The sequence below is a fragment of the Lotus japonicus genome, chromosome 2 (genome assembly GCF_012489685.1).
Source record: "Lotus japonicus ecotype B-129 chromosome 2, LjGifu_v1.2".
Lineage (NCBI taxonomy): Eukaryota > Viridiplantae > Streptophyta > Magnoliopsida > Fabales > Fabaceae > Lotus > Lotus japonicus.
In genome coordinates, this window is record NC_080042.1 from 69,805,958 (window position 1) to 69,821,571 (window position 15,614).

The window sequence follows — 15,614 nt, forward strand, 5'->3', positions numbered from 1 at the left end:
TGATGATGCTTGATTTGCATAGGATGGTTCTTTGTATTAAGAGGTCTAATTCAATCCAAAAGCTAGCTCAAGAGTTAAGGTTTGCACAACTATATATAAGCACTTGCTTGACCACATCTCTAGCCAATGTGGGACTCTAACACACTCCCTCACGCCCTGTGTATAATATCTGGAGCGTGGAATGAAACGAGTGGTCCAAATATGAGAGGTCTCCACAACAAATGGATCTAGGATAGGGGCCCAGGCTCATGGTCAAACAACCATTGGCTCTGATACCATATTAGGAGGTCTAACTCAACCCAAAAGTTAGCTCACGAGTTAAGGTTTGCACAACTATATATAAACACTTGCTTGGCCACATCTCTAGTCAATGTGAGACTCTAACACCCCCTCACGCCCAGTGTAGAACATCTGGAGCGTGGAATGAAACGGTTGGCCCAAATATGGGAGGTCTCCACAACAAATGGATCTAGGATAGGGGCCCAGACCCATGGTCAAACAACCATTGGCTCTGATACCATATTAGGAGGCCTAACTCAACCCAAAAGCTAGCTCAAGAGTTAAGGTTTGCACAACTATATATAAGCACTTGCTTTGCCACATCTCTAGCCAATGTGAGACTCTAACACTTTGCTCAGTTTTGGGCGCTCTTGTTCGAGGGCTTTTGGTGTGTTTGAGGTTTGTTGTTGGCAGCTGTGGGATTGAGGTGTGTTGGTTGGGCTTGTTGGCATCGGTTTTGGGTGTGGTGGTTTTCGGGTTGCTCGTGCTTTCTGGGTTGAGGTGTCCGTTATGTTGCTGCCTTTGGTCGATGTCTTGTGCTAATTCGTGTTCCCCCAATGCCGAGATGAGGCTCTAGTTTTGTTGGGTTTGTGTGGCTTCCTCTCGCCGCATCTAATCCCCGATAGAGGCCTCCTCTCGTTGGTCTTATAGTGCTTGATTAGGGGTTAGACTCTTTTGGTTGTGGCTCTGGGTTAGTTTGTTGCCTTGTAATGTTTTACGGGACGAGCTCGATTTTAGGTTTGCTTTGTAACATTTGGGGGACTTATGCTCACATTATTATGTGATATTTATACTATCAATCATTATCTAACCATGAATATTTTTATTTTTTTTTAAAAAGAAAAATTTGAATTAGCCCAGCCTCACAAATTTGTTAACATTATCACCTACTATTACTTACTTAAAATTATTTCACTACATATGTAAATTTTATAATTTATGAATAGAATAATTAAGAAATGTTAAGACACACACAATTTTAATAATATCTTAATATTAACTATTATTATTATTATTTATCACTTGCTACTCATTTGGACTCAATTCTTTACATAGTATAATTTAAAATTGACTAATTTATTCAAATAAAAAGATTAACTTAATAGTGGTTTGGATGAATGGTTATGAAGCATTTTTGTTAAGAATTTTTCCAAATTGGAGTTGATAATTAAAGTAGTGCATTTTAGTGACATGTTAGGTGGATCCCACAATGTTGCGATTGTGAAAGAGGTAATAAAAAAGTGATTTTCCTTAGTAAATAAACTTTTATTTGCTAAAAATATTTAGAAATTAATATTTTTTCAAACATTTAAAAATTATTACTCATTATGTCCCCTATTATAAGACCCCTTAATGACTTACTCTATATTCCTTAATATAAGACCCTTTATTAGATTTTAAAAAATTATTTTATTCTGTTTCATATTTACCCCCTTGTATTTATTAATTTTTTTTAATTTCAAAAACTTAAGTATGAGCAACTATTCATGGCTTAATTGTTTTCTAAGGCTAGAATTTAAATGTTTGTTAATTTTAAAGAGAAACTTTGAAAAGATAAACTTTAAATATATGATTTTAATATCTTGTGGATACATAGAAGATGTATTTTAATTTTGAGATGAGAAAAATGTTGATACATGAGAATGATAGGAATAAATCATAATCATTGGATCTAATATTGAACGGTTAAGATTAAAACATTAAGTCATGTCACATGATATCTTAAGGATAATATGACCATTAATTAACTTTCAATCATAACCATTCATGATTTATTTCTACCATTTTCATATATAACAACACATTTTTCACAAGACAATATTTATTAATAATTAATTGCATTTCTTAATATATGTGTTTTTGATAAAATTGACAATTATTTCGAAGTAATATACATAAGACAATATTTATTATTATTTTTACTCAAAAGTCAAAAATATTAATTGTTAATTAATACTATAAGAACGACATTAATTAATTTTTTTTTACTATTATCACATGTTATACAATAACTCTATGGCAAAGGATAAGTACGAGATGACATCATTCAGCTCTTTTTTTTTTTATAAGCAAAGGCAAGCAAGCATATAACATCATTCAGCTCTAACATTGGCAGTATATATTAATTCACACAAGGTAATTGACATCGTGTTTTTGAGACTTCGGAAAATGGAGAGTGGACGTGGTAGTGAGAAAAACAATGACAATCAAGGGAAGAGGAAGATGGAAACCAACACAACATTCTCAGAGATTACAAATCAAACTATAGAAAAAATTAAGCGAAGTCGTACTGGGTCAAGCTCAATCAAGGCCCCCTTGTGCACTGCTCATGACATGACATCACCAGGATATGAGTGGTTGCTCCCAGGCTGGGTCGCAGAAGAGCGACATATGCAATCTGGCAGGGTCTATAGGGTAAGCATCACATTCTTCTGGTTTCATAACATGTTAATTTGAATTAAATTATCTTTCCTGGAAATAAATTTCAAAACCCAGAAGTTATTCATATAAGTTTTTTCAATAATTGATTTTGGCTTTGAAATCGATTGTAGAAAGGGCTATGAGGAGAAGCTTATGTGGGTAGTTTCTGGGTGCCAAAAGATGCTATGCATATCCTCATTCATCAAATATCAAGAAAATTTTGATATACTCTTTTCATTAAAAAATCACCTTCTAGGGTTTCAATTGGGATTTTGATCTATTTCAATGCATCAAACAAATTGTTTGGTAATTATTTATATAAATCACCTAGATTTAACCATCTCTATATACTCATTTCCTTTGATCCCCCAAATCTAGGGTTTGGATGGGTGGCCGCCGCGCCGCCTCCTCGCGCGGCGGCAACCCCCTCTTTCTCCTCTCCTTTGCTCTTCATGTTATCCCTTTCTTTTGCTCCTTCCTTTGTGTTTCGTTTTGGCTTGCCCTGGGATCTCAGCGTCGATCTCTATTCCTCTCTTTTCATTAAAAAATCACCTTCTAGGGTTTCAATTGGGATTTTGATCTTCAATGCATCAAGCAGATTGTTTGGTAATTATTTATATAAATCATCTAGATTTACCATCTCTTTCTAACTTTTATCTCTCTCTATACTCATTTCCTCTGATCCCTAGATATAGGGTTTGGATGGGTGGCCGCCGCCTCCTTGCGCGGCGGCAACCCCTTCTCTCTGCTCTCCTTTATGCTCCTTCATGTTATCCCTCTCATCAAGCAAGCGTTTGTGTTTATGAATGCGGATATGTAAGGACTTGCCGTGACTTGTAAATCCAAGCGGATTGTCTTGGTGTTAGGTGGGTTTTTGGGATTTTGCTATGAGGTTTTCTGGCGACGGTGGTTTTCGGGTACGCTGGATGTGGTTGGGCTTGTGTTTATGGAAGATGGTAGGGTGTGGTGCGCGTGGCTAGTTGGTTCCTGTGTGATTGTTGGTCTCCAGTCCTTGTTCTGTGGAGATCGCTCGTTTTGGCTACAGCCACCTTCCGGCTTTAGCGTCTTGGTTTCTGCACGGTTTTGGATGAGTGATCATCTTTTGTGCCATTGTCTAGAGGTTGTTTATGGAGTCCTGCAAGCATTATTTTCTTTCCTGTTTGTTATGTATCTTGGTTTTTATGTCTCAGCTCTATAGTGTGGTTTAGTTTTATCTGTTGGGGCTTATGGTCAGTTCTTTTGGTTTGGTCTTTGTTGCAAGTGTTGAGCGGCTCAGTTATTTCCTTCGGTTGTTTTTGTCACCGTTTTTGACTTTTATGAAGACCTTTTTTAGAGAATTTTTCGCTTGGGGTATTTACTAGATTTTTAGCACGCTCTTGTGCGTGTAGGTTCTTTGGGAGGTTTTTGCTATATGAGCTGAATTTTGTCTAGTGTTATGCTAGCTAGATACTATACTCATGTTGAAAGGGGTTGTTTATCAACCTTCTTATCTATATAATATCATATCTTTTAAATTTTTCCTCACTCTGTATGGGTATATAGAAATGAGGTGTCCATAGAAGATTAACGGCTATGCGAACTAGGATTTATGCTTCATGTGATTTTTAGATAAGCAAGCAAAATGCATTAATAGACAAAAGAAGCGCCAAAGAAAAAAAACCAAGTACAATAAGAAACAAAAACCTGGCAAAGCCTTATCAGAAGAACACTGAAAAAAGCCAAACTAGAAAAAACAGAAGTTCAAACCAGAAGCTAAAACAAAAACAGGAAAATAAGGATAGAAAATACCACCTCTCTTCTCTACAAACCCCAACTCTCTTCCCTAGACAAAAAAAAAATCTCAGCTAGTTGAGCTTTTATATGAGAGAGAAAAGAGGAGAAAACAATTTATATAGGGCGAGGAGGATAATGAATAAAGAGGTTATATAATTTGTTCAAGTGGTCATAATTATTTTCAAATTAGGATAGTGTGTAGTAGCTAGCAGTAATGTATAAATAATGAATATAATGTGGTGTACATTTCATCTATAGATACTACTCAATTAATACGTAATACCATTCACATGCATACTTTTTTCTCATGCAGTACTTTTACGACCCTGAAGGGAATTCCTATAAGAGCAAGACCGAGGTTAAGGCTATTTGGGAGAAGGCCGGAATAATTGTCCTTGATGGCTGAATTTGAAGGTAATAATATATATAACAACATATACATATGCTTATGGGCTATTATTTTTTCTTTCCATTAAGCACATTTTTTGTGTTTTCTTATTATTACAGGATATTCTTTGTGCTGTGCTTATATAAGAGAATTCGAGCCTATTGGAGAAAAGCAACAATGTTTCATTTTGAAAGCAAATGGTGTATTTTTTCCGTAGGTTTTTGGTTCTTTTGAGCATGGTAACAATTTATATGTGTTATATTTATATCTGTAGTACTTTTTCTATGGATGCGTTAAGCATTTATGTTTCATTACTTGTCAATTTGCTATGCGGATATTTGGCAGTTGTGCTGAATTTGAGCCTATTGGAGAAAAGCAACAATGTTTAATTGCGAAAGCAAATGGTGTATTTTTTCCGTAGGTTTTTGATTCTTTTGAGCATGGTAACAATATATATGTGTGATTAATTTCTATATCTGTAGCACTTTTTCTATGGATGCGTTAAGCATCTCTTATGTTTCATTGCTCGTTAATTTGCTATTCGGATATTTGGTAGTTTGTGCTATGCTTATATGAGAGGAATTCGACCCTATTATGAAAGCAAATGTAGGCTGCCTCTAGTCCTCTACCGTGGGATATTTTGATTTTGGTCCACAGTGGTCCAAATTTCATTTTCAGGTGATAAGATAAAAATGTCATATTTTCACAATTTTTTTTTCATCTTTCTCATTCCTCGCATTTTCTCAATCAAGCCAACCCTAACCTCCCTCCGTCAGAAAAATCCCACGAGCTTTCCCTCATTTTCCTTTCCAAAAACCCTAACCACCAATTTCCCTTCCTCCCTCCCATGGCATGACTGCCGCCATCTCCTTCACCTTACTAGACCAGCGTCACCCTTACCACTCCTCTCACCGATGCACCACCATGCTCCTCCTTCGTTTCTGAGCTCCACGCCGCTGCTGCCCTTGCTTCAATGCCAACGCTCCATCCCATAATCTTCTTCCTCTCTCAGAGCTTCGATCTGGGTTTGTGAGAAAGAAGAGAGACTCCAATTCACGTGATATGATCTGGGTTGAGAACAATGCGTTTTTGGTGTAGATCAAACCCATATCAAGAAGGTTTGAGTGCGGAGGACGACAAATATTGGTGGCCTTGGCCGTGGTGAAGGCTCGGTGGTGTGCATAGATGACTTTGGCATGGTAGTGAGAGTGAAGAAGATGAAGCACATGCAACACAGATCAAACCCATATCTACTTTCAAGATGAAATATTTATTCTAGTTGTGGTTCTTGCGAGAGAGACATTGTGTGTGTGGTTTTCTAGTTCTGCGCTTTTTCTGGAATTGAGTAGTGGTTGGTAAGGAAGGAGGAGGAGGAGTGGTGGTTGAAGGGGAGGAAGAGTGGTGGTTGAGGGGCTTCATTGCAAGCTCTTTTGCTAGGGTGGAGGAAGACTAAGAGGGGTATTTCAGTAAAGCAATATATATTTAATAAATGATTTTTTATTCATGATTAATCTGATAAAAAATTATATCTAATAGTTGAGAATAAATTAGACCACGATGAGCCAGATGTCGGCAAAACCACAAATGTTTTTTTTTGATAAGCAAAATTGAATTAAAGTGGGTACTAGGTGTACCCAAAACCAAATACAAAGAAATAAACCCAAAAAATAGGGTCTACAAAGGTCTGCTACAAAAAGAGAAGCCTATCCCTCTAAGGCTACAAGAAAATAGGCGCCAATAAAAGAGGGTAGGGGAAAAGCAAAACAAGTTCTCAAAACAGCAGCTACAGACAAAGAATGCAGGGAAACAAGCACATGGAACCAGTCCTCATAAGCTATTTCCAGACTCCAATCTGATGCAGAGAAACACAGCAGCACAATGTTGATTACACAGCAATAAACAACTCCAGTAAACAGCTACAAGATTTGAAGACAATAAACTGGATTTGTCACCCACTCGTAGAGGGAGTATCGGAAGCGCTTATAGCGTGCTTTTAGCCAGTCCAAGCACGCATTTGGGCTAAGTCAAAGACTCTTTCAGCATCCTTCACACCTTCTCTAAAAATTACCCGGTTTCGGTGTAGCCACAACGTCCAAATTATTGCTAGCCAGATTGTTTGCGAACCCACCCTCTGCCTATTACTCCAGAGCTGCTGTCCATGCTGTAGGAGGTGCATCCTGCAATTTTCTGGAAGTGCTGTACTAACTCCAAACCAACTATTGTAAGCATTCCACACCTTCATTGCAAAGGGACAAGTAAACAACACATGTTCCATAGTTTCTGCCGCGTTAATACAGAACAGACAAGCCATCGCTTCTTCCGTTTGAATGATTCCTCTTCTCATCAAATTCTCTTTTGTTTGTATCCTTCCCCAAAGCGCTCTCCATCCAAAAGCTTTTACATTTGAGGGTGCTATATTTTGCCACAGTAGTTTGAAGACCGGAATTGATTCCTCTTCCTCAGGCCCCTGAATAAGCTTATAGGCTGACTTCACTGAATATAAGCCATCAATTTCAGGTTCCCAAAACCATTTGTCAGGTCTGTCTCTTGTGAGAGTTACCAAGTCCAAGAGGGCGAGAAGAGACTCAAGCACCTGTATTTCCCTATCCAGCAACAGTCTCCGCCATTGTAATCTCCACTGCCACCTGCCATTTGTCCACAGTCCCATGTCTCGGATCGAAGCATCTTGCTGTGAAGAAAGCAAGAATAGCCTAGGAAATTTGTCCTTCATCTTTGTCTGATCCAACCAAGGCTCATGCCAAAACTGAACCTCATTCCCTTCACCTATTCTCCTTTTAATTCCTTGATCAAACCAGCACATGTTTGGATTGTCAAAACACGTTTGAAGGATGTCTTTCCACCATTCGGACGCTTTTCCCCTCCTTTCCACTGTGTCACCAGGATTTGGGATTGTATATTTTGCTCTCAAAACAGTCCCCCATAAGCTATTTTGTTCATGCATTAGCCTCCATCTCCATTTCCCGAGAAGAGCTTTGTTAAAGACATGCCAATTCTTTATGCCTAGGCCACCCATCTCCTTCGGTTTACACACTACATCCCATTTTATCCAAGCCAGTTTTTTGTGAATGTAGTTGAGAATTAATCTGATAAATGATTTTTGCACACTATAATATTGTTAAGCACACACCCAATATTTTTTTAAAAGTTGTAATTCCCACAATACCCATAAATGTAAAAGTTCACAATCCAAGCATCCAGTACTTGAATGAAATTCCATAAATAAAAAATAGCTCCCAACACTTAAACCTCGATCTGGAAGTATTTTATTTTTATTTTATTTTTTTGCGAATCAGACTTCTAGAATTTGAATGTTCGGAAGTAAAAAATCACTCTTCCAGAAGTTGAAATTTCATAAGTGAAATTTTAGCTTTCAGAACTCGAACTTCCATATGTGTAACTAAATTATTTGCATGTTCATTATACTTATGAAAGCAAAAGATTTTGCACTTTCAGAAGTTAAAACTTCATAAGTGAGCATAATTAACTTTCAGAACTTGAACTTTTGAAAGTGTAAATTTTATTTTCTTGTAAATTATACTTTCGGAATTTGAAATTTTGAAAGTGTAATATTTTTTTCTTGTGAATTGCACTTTCGGATTGGAACTTAAACTTTTATAAGCATTGGCCACTTCCTCTGTAGTGTGGGTTAAGGCATGGGTTTGATGCTACGGTTCCCTTCCGACCTTAATGTTCTCCTCGACCAATGTTGCTGCGAAGGTGGTCCGGTAGCTGTTATTGGGTTGCTTGCTGCTGCTTGTTGTTCTATGTTTCTAGTTTTTCTATCTTTTTCTGCTGGTTGATATTGTTAGGTTTTGGGTCTCAGCTCTTTTGCCTCTGGAAGGTTTTTCTTATGTTGTTACTTGGACTTTTTAGCACGCTCTTGTGCGTGTGGGGGTTTTCAATGGTTCTATGGGAGGTTTTTAGAGGTTCTTTGGAAAATTTTAATGGTTCTTTGGGAGGTTTTTAGAGTTGTTAGGGAGGTTTGTTAATGGTTCTTTGGTAGGTTTTGGAGCTTAGTTTTCTGTCTGATATTTCTGTAAACTAGGTGACTTTACACATGTTGAGAGGGAATGTTTCTCAATATTTTCAATATTCACACACACACACATACATATATATATTAATTGCAACTTTGGTCCCGACGTTTACCAATACCACGATTTTGGTCCCCCACCTAATTTAATTACATGGATGGTCCCCGACGTTGTAGGCCGTGTGCAACGTTAGTCCTACCGTTTATTTCTTAATGGAGGAGACTTACATGAACGTCCAATTGGAGAGAGAAATGAGGTATGAGGAGAGAGGGAAGCACGTGAGTATCACGTGACCCTTATCTGAACTCATTATACCCAAACCCCTGACCTCCCTAGAACGAAGAAGGTAACACGATTTAGATCCCTAGGGTTTCAGATTTGGGTATAATGAGTTCATATAAGGTTCATGTGAGTTTACGTGATACTCATGTGCTTCCCTCTCTCCTCATATCTCATTTTTCTCTCCAACTAGACGTCTACGTAAGTCTCCTCCATTAAGAAATAAACGGTAGGACTAACGTTGCACACGACCTACAACGTCAGAGACCATCCAAAAACCATCAATGTCTTAAAAGTTCACTATCTCCTATAGCCGAAGCTTCCTAATTTTACAAAATCGTATTTGGCCTTTAAATTTTATCATCATTGCTCCCTTACCTAATGCCATTAGTTATCAATAAAGTAAGCATCCTCTTTTTTGTTATTCCAAATATATATATTCAAAAGGTGCACCAATTTGTTGACAATATGGATGAAAATTAAATATATCAAAGTTATTGTGGAAGGTTTAAATTAATTTAAGGTTATACCAGATCTAAACAAATTTCTGTCAAAAAAATCTAAACAAATTATATAATTTTCTTAAAAATATATTTAAATAAGAGTAAATTATACTCCACTACCTTAATATTTTCCTAATGTACTAAACTTCAAACTTACTAAAAAAAATATAATTTTGTGATGGATATAAATACATAGCTAATACTAATTACAAATTTGTATGATAAAAACACAATTATGTTTTTTTTATAAGCAAGATAGTATAAAAAGAAGTACTTAGTAGGGTACTTCAACCCAATACAATAGGGGAAGAAAAGAGAACAAATAAAAGAATACATACTAGAAAAAAAAACACGATTATGTGATTGGATCCCCTTTTAAAAAATGAGATATTTTAAATCTATTGGTAACACAATGTTGTACATTAAAAAATAATTTTTAATATTTTCACTAGAATTCACAGCTAAATTTTTAAGAAATAGATGCGATATTAGATATGTCAGAAAATTATGTTTTTTTAGTCTTGACAATTTGATATAAACGGGATCAAGTGTAATATTTGAATAAATTTAAAATTTAATATCACATTGATATAGAAAAACCTTAATGTAGTAGAGTGTAATTTACGGTATATTATTCAATTAAAAAAATATAACCGTTTAATTTTTGCATTTCTTTTTAAATGGTGGATCATATAAGCTATTAAGATTGCATTTATCATATCATGATTAAATTAACTAGTCCTCTAGTTTACAATAGGAGCAAAGCTACATTTCAGGGACATGTTTTACTGATGGCAACGTCATTCCAATAACCTATAAAGCCAAAATTTAAGGGTGTGTGTTCTGAAATTTATTATGAGTTTAAATTGTGGGGAAGATTGTTTAGGTGTTGGCGGGCCATGTGAGTAATAATTAGTTGTTTCTGTTGTTCACGAGCAGTGGCTCCTAGACAGTTAGATCACTTTAGTTTATTTACAATAATTCTTCTTGCCTGGCTGGAAAAGGCCACAACGGATATTTATGCTTTGCTTTCCCATGGAAGAATTTTATAAATCATACCAAATACAAAACTATAGATAAGTTTATTCAATTAACATAAATTTAAGTTAGAAGAAATTAAAGTTTAAGAATTTTGATCTTGTAATGTTGTAGCTGTTTAGTAGATTAAGTGTATGATTGGTTTCTCATGCATGATTTTACGTACCACCTAGACTCAAATGTGGATCATTGTTGAGTTTAGAAAAAATTCAAACATAAGGTATGGAATTTTTTTTGTTTTTGTATATCATACTTTTCTCACGATTGAAAGGTTGTGAGGACCTAACCAAAATATTATAGCCTTGTTGTCTTTGCCATCATGAGCATATGAGTCAGTCAGGATTACTTTTTGCATACCTTAAATTTGCTAGTTATCCACTCAAATTTTAAAACTTATTAATTACTAACATAACCTAAAGTAAAAAAAAAAAATAGTTAGTTGTACTTAACTATTTTCAAGTTCTCAACTCTCATATACACATTACCACACTCTTTACTTCTTGGCATGCATCTTATTACTTTCTTAGCAACAACTTAATGATAATTCCTAGGATTAGCAATAATTGCTATCATGCATTATCGTTATGCTTTATCCCAAGCTCACTTAATTAGTGGCGGAGTCAGAAATTTGAGACTAGGGAGCCAAAATTAAATAAGAGGAGGCCAAGAACAAAGAATATGGCATGCCTTCAATAATTTCTAACCCATGTAAAAATTCAAAATTGAAAAGTTTGTTAGCATGTCACCACCATGCATGTCCCATCCCTCAGCCCTTGCACTATATGTATATCTCCTTTGTTAAAACATTGGTTTTTATTGATTTTTTCACAATTATAATTACTCCTAACTTATACCTTGTGTGCAAGAAGACCACAAAATACGCAGATTCACATTTGCTTAAGATTGATATACAAAAAACATTGTGTACTATAATAGCATGGCACTTCAGCGCTTCCCTGAAAAGTGAAAACCATGGTTGAAACTAGCAAGAGTCCACGACAAGACTAAACTCATGGACGCTTCTCCATCATGTACTTGACTTGACACTAAGAAAAATAAGCTTGATTTTCAACAGTGTTACTGTTTTTGATTACTTGATGATTACATGATGGAACAAGCATTTACGTTGTCATCATTAAAAAGTGACACAAAATTCTCTTCAGCAGGGGCATTGGATGAGTCATGAGGAAATGCCTGATCAACGTTCCTAACAAATCCAGCAGGTGCTTTTCTGGCATAGGCTCCGGGGGCATGAGGATAGTACACCAGATGCTGCTCAACATAAGGCCAAAACTTAGCTCTTGTTTTCCCAGTGCTCTTTACCCTCTTTAATACCTTGTTTGGATCTACATAGCCGCTCACCGACACGTAGCTTTGCTTTCGATCCACCTCCACAGATTTCACCCCTGCGGAAGCGAGAGTCAGGATTAAGAAAAATTTGATTCACAAATTAAAAATGATTCTTTACAAATTAATTCTAGTACATGAAGAGCATCTTGTATATTAATAGTAAAAAGTGAAAACATAGTTTATTGGTGAACCAGTTTTTAACATGGCGCATTTGAAGCCTTGTAGGAAGTAGAATTTAATTAAAAACAAAATTAGACAAAAAAATATAGGAATGTTAACTGATCAAAATCCAGATATATAGAGAAGTTAGTAAAAAATAAAACACAACAGTATAGTTAATGAACTTGAAGTTTATACATTTCATATTTGAAGTCAAATTTTGCTATGACAAAGAAAAACAAGCTAGCAAGATGGGAACCTTTTAATGTAGTCACTGCATTTCTGACTTTTCTTTCACAGCCTTCACAGTCCATTCTGACTTTGATCTCAACTGTCTGAAATATTAGAGAGCAAAAATCATATCTGAGTAATTATATATCTAAAGGAATAAAACTACAAAAAAGTTAGATTACACTTGGTATAAGGAAGCAAGGTATGAAGAAACGTGAAGAAGCAAATTAAGAAGTGAGGCTGTGCTAAGTTCCTATTTGTTACCTGCATTGCTTTGCGCTTGTTCCTAGTGCTAATGCTGTCTACCGTGCAAAAGTTAGAGAGGTAATCAAGTGCACCCATTGAATTTGCTTCTTCTTTTCTAGAAAGCAAAGTCAGAGAGAGAGTGAGATAAAGTGAGATAGATGAATGGTGTTTATATAGGGGCCTCAAGAGTCAAGAAGAATGAGAGAACTCAGGTGCAAATTGTAAAAGCAGTGTCTTGAAAATTATATCATATAAAACTGCAATTATCAATGGGGACATCTATATGCTCCAAAGGCTCATTAATTGAGATGGAGCCAGCATTAGAAATGAGTCCATCCGTGCTATGTTTTGTAGACAATTTTCTTTTTCAAATCTATATGTTTTTATTTTATTTTTTATGGCTTACTTTTATACAATTTACTTACAAAATACTCCATCAAGTTACATAATTGTATGTAGGGTTATGACCTAAACCACCAACCGTACATACACTTTTCAAAAACCTCATTTTTTATCACTTCTTATCACAACACACATCATATATTACATTTTATTACTTCTTTTTTTTTTCTTCATTTTTTCTTCCCACAGTCGGCAGTTATGAGACTAATCATCTCTAGACTCTGAGTAGGTAGACCTTTACAATAAATCTATTTTCATAAACACCGTCCAACAATCAAACACTCAACTCTTAATGAATTCAATTATATATCAATTGTATTAGAACTTATTCGTTGAAACATCATGTTCTCCTTTTCATTTCTCACTCTCCTTATGTAGAGTGTCTAGGCCCCAATTGGATGTTTTACAGACATTTTCCAAGTCGGAAAGAGATTTATATAAAATATGATTTTAAGATATGTTAATTAAATAGAAAGACAAACAAGAGCGGCGCCATAGCCGAACAAGTTGAAACGACTATGATTATAATCCACCACTTCATGATATTGATATATGATTATTGAACCAATCACTAGACAAGGGTAGAATAATTGAACCAATTTGCTATATACTCTATTGTTGCCCACAGAAAGTGTAAAGTCTCTCTCTTTCGATCCATCAAAATTGCATGGAAATATATAATGGAATTATGCAACTCCATGATGAAACTGTCTGTTCAATTTTTTCGGCTATTAATTTTTCCTTGGCATTTATTAAGTGGCAAAAGTGGAAGGAACATGAGATATAAGAATTATGAGGAACAATTGAGAAATTCAGAGAGGATAAGAATGTGATGTGTAATTATTGGAATAATTTTTGAGAGGTTCAAATGGTGGATATGCATGCATGAGAATTCTATATCTCCATGAATATCGGAACTTTTGTTTGTAGTGTATGATTTGGTCTATGTACATAAACTGATAGCAACACACTAACATACAGTATTATGCAGGATTGTACACAAAATATCCTTTTTTGGCTCTATCTTTAGCCATGTATCTTTTATCCTTATACATTTAATGTGTATTTCCGTAAATGCTTACAAAATTAATTTTGAAAGAACTTAAACTTTGTAAAGTTAATTAGAGTAATATTGCATTTGAAAACAGTCATGGGTGTAGTTTTGTTGATTCTGTGGGTATTATTTATGTTTTTGTTTCCTTATATTTGGAATATGGGTTTCAATTAGCTAGAGTTTCATTGCCACATTTTTTCACTATTCAGTTTGTCTGACTCCAATGGTTATTCTGTTTTTAAGGGACTAAGAGCCAACTTGCTGGATTTGCTACCATCAACAAAAACTAGGAAATTTAAAAGACCCAAAAGCTACATTATGAAAAGACTGAAATGATCTCTTAATCTAACTACTTGCTGTGTGAGAAAGAACGGAACTCCCCATCAAGGAATAACCTGCTTACTAACTTGACAGCTTGCATTGATTTTGATTTAGCTACAGATGCACATGTCATGTCTCATTAGCTTGTTGCTTGTATTTAGATGTTTGAACAGTGGTCAAGTACCTTTGAAAGCTATATTTGTAAATTGCAAGTACCTTTTGCATTAAGCTAAGGAATTGCATCAAGGAACAATATGTAACAATTCTTTTTACCTGTCCCAAAAAACATTTCTACCGCAATCTTCCTTGGAGAGTTAGATCGACAACCCGCTTGAAGATGAGTGTTAATAACACTCATTTTAACACCCTTTTTAACCCTTTTTTGTATTAGTTGAAATCATGTGAGATCTACTAAATTATAGTCCGACCCCAAATTTAGTGAGTCCCATCTAGAATGCAACCAATTAAAGAGAGTTGCAATTTCTCCTCCTTCGAACATCGGAATTTCCATTTTCCTCCCTTTGTCGATCAAAACACTGACCATAGCTTCTTCCACACTCTTCTCACCTTCCGAATCTTCCTTGTTATCGTTTCTCCTTGGTGATTTCCTTGTAGAAATTCCTTTCTGCAGGTTTCGCGACACTTTCTGTTCATCCCGCGAAACCTTTTGCACGTTCTGCATCAAACTCAACATCATCTCCTCCAATTTCTTCATGCGAATTTCATTATTATCCCTGTCAGTGCTCAAGTTCTTCTCCATAGCATCAATCGTTCCTTCCACCTTCTTGTTGACCATGAGTGCGCTCAGATTTCTTCCCACAACTCCAGAAAGGAGCTCTGATACCAATGATAGGTATCAGAGGGAAAAGGAGAATTAGAACAGGAAAGGTAAACTGAATTCAGTCTAACTGGCATTTGAGAGGCCAGAACTCTCCACAACAATGGTGATTCTATGGAATGACCATAACTGACTAACATCCCCTCTCTTATAGGGAAAGTCAGTTACTAACTGCTAACTCCTGGTAACACACTAACTACCTCATATGCCACTTCTGGCTCAACAGCATCCCTTACAACTCATATTTACACCAAAGACATAATAGTCCCCCACCCCT

At 35.8% G+C, this 15,614-nt stretch overlaps 1 protein-coding gene and 1 long non-coding RNA gene across 2 annotated transcripts; one reads left to right on the forward strand and one right to left on the reverse strand.

Moving 5' to 3' along the window:
- Window positions 1-2,395: 2,395 nt before the first annotated feature.
- On the forward strand, window positions 2,396-5,334 carry LOC130735596 (uncharacterized). The gene is made up of 3 exons (XR_009018511.1): window positions 2,396-2,694; window positions 4,787-4,887; window positions 4,981-5,334. It is a non-coding gene; the product is annotated as an uncharacterized LOC130735596 (long non-coding RNA).
- Window positions 5,335-11,603: 6,269 nt separating this feature from the next.
- LOC130735597 (heavy metal-associated isoprenylated plant protein 21-like) lies at window positions 11,604-12,918 on the reverse strand. The gene is made up of 3 exons (XM_057587531.1): window positions 12,741-12,918; window positions 12,505-12,580; window positions 11,604-12,142 (listed from the first exon to the last, which is right to left on the reverse strand). Exons 1-3 carry the CDS (start codon window positions 12,816-12,818, stop codon window positions 11,838-11,840), a joined length of 459 nt encoding a protein of 152 aa, XP_057443514.1. The 5' UTR covers window positions 12,819-12,918; the 3' UTR covers window positions 11,604-11,837.
- Window positions 12,919-15,614: the final 2,696 nt, after the last annotated feature.

Excerpts from the sequence above, each read along its gene's own strand:
- LOC130735597 (XM_057587531.1), bottom strand. The coding sequence starts at position 12,818 with ATGGGTGCACTTGATTACCTCTCTAACTTTTGCACGGTAGACAGCATT. Across the intron at positions 12,581-12,740 it reads ACAAGCGCAAAGCAATGCAG|ACAGTTGAGATCAAAGTCAG; the intron begins GTAACAAATAGG and ends CTAATATTTCAG. Across the intron at positions 12,143-12,504 it reads TGCAGTGACTACATTAAAAG|GGGTGAAATCTGTGGAGGTG; the intron begins GTTCCCATCTTG and ends TCGCTTCCGCAG.